Source organism: Amblyomma mixtum, chromosome 3 (genome assembly GCF_055824585.1).
Source record: "Amblyomma mixtum isolate Tamu chromosome 3, ASM5582458v1, whole genome shotgun sequence".
NCBI lineage: Eukaryota > Metazoa > Arthropoda > Arachnida > Ixodida > Ixodidae > Amblyomma > Amblyomma mixtum.
The window spans coordinates 167,683,407-167,693,314 of NC_143014.1; the positions used below are offsets into that span (position 1 = coordinate 167,683,407).

Consider the following 9,908-nt stretch of genomic DNA (forward strand, 5'->3'; position numbering starts at 1 on the left):
TTTTTTATGATTGATTGGTATGTGATAGGCGATGAGAAGTTAATTAAGTTATTGTAATTGATTAATTAAAGAAATGAAAAATGAGAAAATTGGAAAAGGGGGGTTCGAAGGTGTCAAAATGCTCGGAATGAAAAGCCATTGGTTGATGATGCTAAGAAAATTTACAATGCGTAACTGATAAGTTAATTAATTGAAACAATTGCCTAAATGAACAGATGCGTTCAAAGGTGTCAAACTTAACAGAATGGAAAGCTTAAGCCACTACGCTATCTCGTCATACCCTTAAGGCGGAGCTTGAGTGTTCTCTCCAATTTTTTTTTTTTTTCATTCAAAGCACGTCAAGAGCACGCGCGTGTCATGAACTTGATGGCAGGTGCAGTTCCTAATGCCCCTCAGTTTGTTTTTTTGCTAAGTTGTTAATTTGTTTTTCTTTCAGAATTATTTCTGGCCTCCTTTTGTCTGCGATTAAATGAAATCTTTTCTCAAAATGCGAGTAAGCCGCCTCACGACAACTTTTCTTCGTCATCGCCAGCCGAGTGGAGATCACCGCACGAACACGGCTTAAAATTATGCCTGTCTTTTGCCAGCCGCGTCCGCGCTGTCGCCGCAAATTTCTTAATCTCATCACTCTGTCTAACCGTCGGCCGCCACCAACTGCATTTTTCTCTCCTTGGCGTCCGCTTTCACTCTCTAATAGACTGCCAGTTGTCAGTTCTGGGCATTACATGCACTGCAGAATTCAGTTTTTCTTTATAATTTCATATAAAATATCCTCAACCCATGTCTGCTTTTTAATGTACCCTGCCTTCGTTCTCTCCCTTAACGTCACGCCTAATATTTTTCTTTCCATCTTCCACTGTACTGTTGTTGTCCTCGTTTCTAGCCTTTTGGTCAGCCTCGAAGTTTCTGCCTTAATTTGAGTACTGGCTATGCACATCAGTCATGTGCTTCTCCTTAAGAGATATCGGTAAGCTGTCATTCGTTATTTTATTGTGAGCACCGAATGCTGTCTACCCTATTTTTAGCCACCTGCTAACTTTTCTGTCATTATTGGGTTCACCGTGATTACGTGGCCTAGATAGGCGTACCTCATAATGTATAATATCTGATTACCTATCGTAAATTGTTGCTTCTTAGCCAAGCTATTGAAAATTATTGTTAGTTTTTTGGCCTCTCATTGCACTCTCCATGTCTAGGTCTCCAATCTTACCCTATAATTCATTGCCGGACATGCTGATAATTACTAAGACGACATCGTCGACAAATTGTGAACTGTTCAGGTATTCCCCGCTATTCCTTACACCTAATTTTTTTTTTCATTTCATCTCTCTAAGTACACCTTGTGGACATATGGAGACTAACAGCGAAGAGATTGTGTCTCCCTGCCCGACACCCCTTTTCATTAGCATTGCCGCAAAGCTTTGGTGTATTTTTATTCGTGTTTTTTGTACAAAGCGGCCTTATCAAGCAGCAAGCGGCCTTCTCACTTTGTCTGCCTCGCTAGAGGTGACTTGATTCCACAGGAATAACTGTGGTCGCGCGCGATTGTTTCTACGTTGTTTGATATTGCCGTAGAACTTATAGGCGCCTTGTCTCGAAAGTTCGGCGCTGCATTTAAGTTGAGCGCCGTCGAGAGCGTCCACCCGACGACGACTTGCGACCGCACAATCTCACGAACACGGAGATGGCCCGAATGTCCACCCTGTTGAGCAGGGCTGCAAAACTAGCCCTCGTATTTCCTCTTCGCACGGCAACCACACAGCATGAAGAATTAGGAATGGCAAATGCTCTGCAGGAGCTGCTGGAAGCCCCACCGCATAACCCAAATGACCCGTCTCCAGACCACGGGCCTTTCCATTTTACGGAGGCTTGGGTATTCAACGCCATCGACAACATCCACGAACTCAGGAGCTCTTTCACCACGCACTCGCAATCGTTTGCGGCAGCTCCGATTCCGAAAAACATGAACCCCACACGCCACCAAGACCACCGAGATCATCGGGGACACTACCTTCGTCATACCCATCTCAGCACCCCTGAGAACGTGCATTTCTCATGCACTTCAGTAAAACGGGAAGTTGAGAGAGTTGGCACATACTTGAAGAAAGCAGCGCAGCAACAGGGACAAGAAAGAAGACGGGACAGGCACTGATTAGCAAGTGAAGGTTTATTGAAAAGGAAGACATAAAATTACTCTCTTTACAACCAATAGCACGCATGAGCGACGACACTAACAACACTGATAAGATGTCAACTTCAGTCATAGTAGTCAAGATACAATTGTTCACAGTCATGAACGAGGACGGATGGGGTGCTTACGCATGTGTCGCGGTTTTTGTGGATATAAAATGTTTCGCTGATTTCTCTAGTTAGTTTATCTTTGTGATTGTGCAAGACCTTAGTATCGTTAAAAAGTGCAGTACATCGTTCTGCAGTAGGCCTTGAGGTGTTGAGGCATTCTATACATGGATACAAATAAATCCATGGGGTGGGATGGCGCTGTTACGGTAATAAGTCCTGATTCGCAACTCCCTCACTACTACTTTGAAGTTGGGCTTCATGAGGACACCCATTTAGCACCTCGACCACGCGCATCCAATTCATATTCTCATGGATTCACAGTTGACTTGCCGCAACTAAGCTCTCAACATCCTACATTCTCATACTGCAGCACTCCTTAACCGTTTCCTCCTCAGCTCTACCAATAATTACAAACTTATTTGGGTGCATGGTCACGAAGGCATCCCAGGCGATGAGCGCGCTCATGCGTTGCCCCGAGAACTCTCCGACCGGGCCTCCGGGGATGACTTAGCCAAAGCCATCTCCAATCCTCCCATTTCACGTACCTTGCGGACATGCGACTTCTGAGGCAGCACTGTCCTCCTCCCCACCGCGCTCTTTTTCTCACCGACAAGCTTATGTCTTTAGAGAGCTACAAACCAACACGTTCCCCACCTCCTCTCGTACTGATATCTACACCCCTCTCTTGGTCGCCTTCAGTGTCCGTACGGTGGAACCGTACATCTCTCTTCCACATGGCACGGCAATGCCAAGCCGTTCTTTCTGTTTCTATTCCTAACCCTTCTCAAACCTACTGGGTGGAGTGGCTGACTATCTCCACCGCTCTCGGCCAGAAATGGCTGGTGGCACGAGCGGAGTTGGCGGTTGGCACCTATGGGTCTCCGTACTAGGTGCCCCACCTGGGAGGGACATATATATTTCATTTCATTTATTTCATTTATTTTCCTTAAAGGCCCGGTGAGGGGCATTACATAAGGGGTGGGTACAATATTCGTTGGCGGCAAGTGTTAACACGATGACAAATGAGCATGAAGATTATCAGCGAAGGTCGCGGAGCACATGATGGCTGCAATGTCGCTGGGAAGGCCGTTCCAGTCCACAATGGTACGGGGGAAAAATGAGGCTGCAAAAGTAACCGTGCGGGAACGTGGTCGAGAAACTTGGAAAGGATGAGAAGTGCGATGAGATATGCGGGTTGGCGGGACGATGTAGGGTGCGCAGGAAAGTGAACTGTTGTCGAATTTGTAGAATAAGCAAAGGCTGGCGATGCGACGGCGAACTGAGAGGAGTGATAACCCGGATTTATCTTTCAACCCTGACACACTGATGTCGTAGGAATATGAAGAATGAATGAATCTGGCTGCTCTGTTTTGTACTGCTTCAAGTGCGTTGATAAGGTAAGCATGATGCGGGCTCCAAATAGGTGAGGCATATTCTAATTTTGATCTGACAAGTGTTTTGTATGCTAATAATTTTACATGATCGGGGGCATGGCGGAGATGACGTCGTAAAAAACCTAGTGTTCTATTAGCAGATGAGATAATATTAGTGATGTGGGCACTCCAGGACAAGTCGTTACACAAGGTGACACCTAAATACTTATACGATAGACAAGTCTGTACAGGGACGTTACTAATTACATACGGGAAATCAAGCGGATTATGGCGGCGGTGAAAAGACATACGTTTACACTTATGAGGGTTAAGTTCCATTAACCAAACGTCACACCATTCCTGAATGCGGTTAAGGTCTTCCTGGAGAGAATTTTGGTCATTAATGGTAGTAACTGAGCGGTAAATGACGCAGTCATCGGCGAACATGCGAATTTTAGAATTGATGTTGCCTGGCAGGTCATTAATATAAATTAAAAACAGAAGTGGACTGAGTACAGAGCCTTGAGGGACACCAGATGTTACAGGAATGGAGTTAGAATTGTGATCGTTAATAGTGACAAACTGCGTGCGATTAGCGAGGAATTCTTCTATCCATTCTAAAATATCAGTAGGCAAGTTCAAGTATGACAGTTTCAGTAGTAATCGTTTGTGTGGTACCTTGTCGAACGCTTTTGCATAATCTAGGAAGATGGCATCGGTCTGCAGGTTAGTGTCAAGATTAGCATGCAAATCATGAAGAAAAATAGCAAGCTGTGTTTCACATGAGTGACCTTTTCTAAAACCGTGTTGTGACGGATGAAAAAAGTTGTTAGAGTCGAGGAAGGTCATGATGTTTGTGTAAATGACGTGTTCCATGAGTTTGCAGGGTACGCTTGTAAGAGAAATCGGTCGTTAATTAAGAGGTGAATCTTTCTTGCCTGATTTGAAGACTGGAACGACCTTACCACTTTTCCAGTCATCTGGCATTCGTCCTGATGAGAGTGACTGTGAGAAAAGTAAGCATAAAAATTCAGCAGAAATATCCCTGGTATTCTTCAGGAGCTTGGAGTTAATATTGTCAATACCGGATGAAGATAACAGCTTCATATTTTCTATTAGGGACGAAATACCTGATGACAAGAAAATGACTGGTGGCATAGCACAACCTATTTGGGAATGTAGTATCGAAAAAGGCCTTTCAGTCTCGTTAGTAAATACAGATGCGAAGGCAGCATTGAAGATGGTGGCACACTCGGCTTCAGTGAAGACTGCACCTGACTCATCTGAGAGCGTTATCTCAGTTGCATGATGTGGGTTTATGACTTGCCAAAATTTTCTCGGGTTACTTTTTAACAGATTGGGTAAGTCTGAGTGAAAAAACGTATATTTAGCGTAACGAATAGTGGAGAGATATGATTTTTCGGCCTCGTAGTATTTTGCCCATGCGCAATTCGTACTGCGAAACCTGGCTGAACGGTAAAGACGCTTCTTCTTGTTTTCTAAACGTTTAAGTGTTTTAGTAAACCACGGCTTATGGGAATTTTCCTGAAAACTAAAAAGGGGAATGAACTGATTGGTTAGAATTTCTAGTTTATTTTTGAATAACGACCAGTTTTCTTGAATAGACTGAGAATGAAAACGTGAAGCAAAAACTGGAAAAAACTCATTGAGTTCATTATTAATCATGTCATAATTTCCTTTGTCATAAAGGCGAATAGTTTTATTGAGTTTTCGTCGGCATGTTAGTTTGAGGGAAATGTTAGCATGAATAACTTTGTGGTCGCTGATTTCAGGCAGGTAAGTAATGGGCTGAACACTGTCTGGGTGATTTGTCAATAAGAGGTCTAGGATATTCGCGCAATTATCAGTTACGCAGGTGGGTTCTAGTATAACTTGAGTGAGGTTCATGTTATTGCAGAAATCTAAGAATTCCCTTGCTGCGATATTATTAGCTATGGGTGTGGTATGGTTTTGCCAGTCAATATTCGGAAAATTAAAATCGCAAAAGAGGAAGACGTGCGAATTAGGGTGCTTTGTGATCAGTCGACTTAGTGTGTTATTAATTTGGCGGGAAAAATCGGGGATGCTGTGAGGTGGCCTGTAACAAACGCCGAGTAGGACTGTGTTAGGTGCAGCGTGGCAGTGTAGCCATAACATTTCTAAACCAGAAGAATCATCTATTAGTGAACTTGAAAGTTCTCGGTGGACAGCTATAAGCACGCCCCCTCCGCGTCCATCGCTGCGGTCTTTTCGAAACAGCTGAAAATTTGGCAAGTCAGCTAGTATTTCATTATCTGAGACGTCACCGTTCAGCCAGGTTTCAGTTAGTATCAGTACATTACTTCCTGATGATGAAACGAGACTAGAGACAAGCTCACGCTTGGAAAGAAAACTGCGAATGTTAGTGTATATAACGGAAAACGAGATACTAGATACGGGACGATTATTCAAACGGGTGTTCGAGGGTGCATGGCGGGATGATTGCTAATCTGACTGGGAATGGGTGGCAGCTACTGACTGAGAATGGGCGGCAGCTATTTCTTGTACTGTTTCTGAGCTTTCATCAAACATGTAGCGTCTTGAACCGATGTGCAAAGTCTTGTAATTTAAAGCGAATTTCGCGGAATTTTCTTTAGCAAACGCGATTAGCTGCTTTCGAACGTGTTGAACTTTCTTCGAAAAATCTTCACCGACGCTAAAATCGGTGTCTTTAAATTTACGGCCATTCGAAAGTATAGTGTTTTTAATTTTGTGTGAATTAAACTTGACAATGATTGGACGAGTGCGTTTAGGTGTGTAACGACCAAGGCGATGAGCGCGTTCGATGCTGTCTGGATTGATTGTTAAGCTCATGTTAGCGAGGCAATGCTGTATAACTATTTCTTCGGAGTCTGCGTAATTTTCGGATGGGTTAGTATCGGGAATACCATAAAATATGAGATTATTACGACGTGAGCGATTTTCTGCGTCATCGATCCGAGCCTCCAAGAGGTCAATCTTGGAGGCCATTACAGCATTTTCAGCTTTAATAGTTTTCAATTCAGTCTGCAACGTTGAAAAGGCTAGTATATGGCCTTCCAGTTCGGCTATGCGCTTAGTCAGACTAGCTATAGAATTGTCGGCTGAAATGATCTGGTTCTTAACGTCCAGTACTTCGGAAATTAGCTTAGTCTGACCGGCGGAAAGGTTTGTTAGTTCGGCAAGCACCGCTTCGGAGTTGTTAGGACCTGGATTAGATTCAATGTCGCCTGCTAAAAGTAGTAAGGCACGCACAACATTACTACACTCAACAACAATGGAAACGCAACACTGTGGGCTCGGCAGCTGAATAAGGAAGTAGTTACTAGATCGTTTTGTAAGCAAAGAATACTGGGCACCAACCTGCATGATGAATGCGAATGGGTTAGTGAACTGCGCTGGAGCGTAGCCACCGAGACCCCAGAGAAGCGCAGAAGGTTGATCCGCTTTTATATCGGCTGATGATGTCGCTGGTGATGAGGCTTTCCAGTTGTCATCCAGGAAGCGGTATTCTGGCACGGGTTCCGCCGGACATGATGTAGATTCGGTTCCGGGTGGATAAGAGGGCAGGGCGGTGTAATCGCTGTAGCACGAGGCCACAGGATGGACAGTAGCTGGAGAGAGGGCTAGCAGTGCGGCGAACAGCGCGTTGGCAGTGATCGTGAACACCTGCATGATGAATGCGAATGGGTTAGTGAACTGCGCTGGAGCGTAGCCACCGAGCCCACAGAGAAGCGCAGAAGGTCGATCCGCTTTTATATCGGCTGATGATGTCGCTGGTGATGAGGCTTTCCAGTTGTCATCCAGGAAGCGGTATTCTGGCACGGGTTCCGCCGGACATGATGTAGATTCGGTTCCGGGTGGATAAGAGGGCAGGGCGGTGTAATCGCTGTAGCACGAGGCCACAGGATGGACAGTAGCTGGAGAGAGGGCTAGCAGTGCGGCGAACAGCGCGTTGGCAGTGATCGTGAACACCTGCATGATGAATGCGAATGGGTTAGTGAACTGCGCTGGAGCGTAGCCACCGAGCCCACAGAGAAGCGCAGAAGGTTGATTCGCTTTTATATCGGCTGATGATGTCGCTGGTGATGAGGCTTTCCAGTTGTCATCCAGGAAGCGGTATTCTGGCACGGGTTCCGCCGGACATGATGTAGATTCGGTTCCGGGTGGATAAGAGGGCAGGGCGGTGTAATCGCTGTAGCACGAGGCCACAGGATGGACAGTAGCTGGAGAGAGGGCTAGCAGTGCGGCGAACAGCGCGTTGGCAGTGATCGTGAACACCTGCATGATGAATGCGAATGGGTTAGTGAACTGCGCTGGAGCGTAGCCACCGAGCCCACAGAGAAGCGCAGAAGGTTGATCCGCTTTTATATCGGCTGATGATGTCGCTGGTGATGAGGCTTTCCAGTTGTCATCCAGGAAGCGGTATTCTGGCACGGGTTCCGCCGGACATGATGTAGATTCGGTTCCGGGTGGATAAGAGGGCAGGGCGGTGTAATCGCTGTAGCACGAGGCCACAGGATGGACAGTAGCTGGAGAGAGGGCTAGCAGTGCGGCGAACAGCGCGTTGGCAGTGATCGTGAACACCTGCATGATGAATGCGAATGGGTTAGTGAACTGCGCTGGAGCGTAGCCACCGAGCCCACAGAGAAGCGCAGAAGGTTGATTCGCTTTTATATCGGCTGATGATGTCGCTGGTGATGAGGCTTTCCAGTTGTCATCCAGGAAGCGGTATTCTGGCACGGGTTCCGCCGGACATGATGTAGATTCGGTTCCGGGTGGATAAGAGGGCAGGGCGGTGTAATCGCTGTAGCACGAGGCCACAGGATGGACAGTAGCTGGAGAGAGGGCTAGCAGTGCGGCGAACAGCGCGTTGGCAGTGATCGTGAACACCTGCATGATGAATGCGAATGGGTTAGTGAACTGCGCTGGAGCGTAGCCACCGAGCCCACAATGAACTTGTTTGTTCCTCCTCCTAATCACAATGCCGACTCCGTATCCTCCTGTAAAATATGGTTTACGGCACCATTTTCAATAACGCAAGAATGCATCTTTTTTTCCTTCTAGACAGCTATAATAAATATCACGGACACTTTTGGACAAATTCGCACTAGTCTACATGTGCTCATTTGGCCAAAAGTGCCCTTGTGTGCGTGCGTGCGTGCGTGCGTGCGTGCGTGCGTGCGTGCGTGCGTGCGCGCGCGCGCGCGTGTGTGTGTGTGCGTTGTGTGCTCGTGGGGGAAGCGCCTTAAAGCTCATTACGCAAAGGTAAGAAAGCCAGAAAGTGTTCTGTAATTATGGCGATCTTGTCCTCATTGCTAATGACTTCATCGTGTTTCCCTCTCACTGCGTACATTTTATTCTTTCCAGAGCCTGACTTCCTCCCGGTTACTTTAAGGTTGTCCCCATAATTTAGTGTGTTCTCAAACCTTTCTTTCTCAAATTTCCTAACATCACTTACTTTGCGTTTAGAAATCAATCTTGGTAATCATGCTAACTCTACCTTGTTTTTGTTTTTTTTTTGCTCCAGATTTCAAGTTGTAGCAATTTTAATCAACTCCTTCGCTTTTCGGAGTGTTTGCCCGTGTCTTATGTATAGTCAGACACAACACAGGAACACAGCGGAAAATGACCCTCAAAAGAAGCCCTCCTACCATTGGCGTTGACTACTGTCATGGCGTCAAGTTAATAACCTTGCACCTGCCAGTCACCTGCGATTCTACCCTATTAGGTGCAAAGCGGTTTTACGCGACGTCATAACGACTGGTTAGCGCCATTGGTTGGAAGGCTTCTTCTGAGAGGCGTTTTCCGTTGCCTTTCTCAGCTGTATCCTACTGCAGCCTGTTGTGCCGTAGGCGCTGCGGGCAGGGCAGTTTAATTTATTATTCTTTGAGAAGCCCAACAAACAAATGTGGATGCCCTAGTTGCGGGCAGGGCCATTTTATTTAAACTTTTTCTTGGGTCGCCCACCAAACGATTGTATATAGATACCTAACCTCCGACATATATTACATAGAGTGGGATTATTTTTGTCAGGTTCACGTTCATTACTTGCGGTAACCTTCGATAGCTACACACTGTCTTTATATCAGCCTCGTCATCTTTGGCCAAGATAGAATCGCTGCTTATGAGCAGGGTAATTAATTGCTGCACATTTCGTCTTACGGTTAACTCGTTCGTCAGCTTGTTCCTGGCAATTTTTCCCAGTTCCTATTA

The 9,908-nt window shown here is 46.0% G+C and overlaps 1 protein-coding gene across 1 annotated transcript; it reads right to left on the reverse strand.

Annotated features, from left to right (window-relative positions):
* Positions 1 to 6,066: 6,066 nt before the first annotated feature.
* On the reverse strand, positions 6,067 to 7,729 carry LOC149352631 (uncharacterized). The gene has a single exon (XM_089577221.1). It carries the CDS (start codon positions 7,671 to 7,673, stop codon positions 6,159 to 6,161), a length of 1,515 nt encoding a protein of 504 aa, XP_089433347.1. The 5' UTR covers positions 7,674 to 7,729; the 3' UTR covers positions 6,067 to 6,158.
* Between the last annotated feature and the right edge of the window lie 2,179 nt (positions 7,730 to 9,908).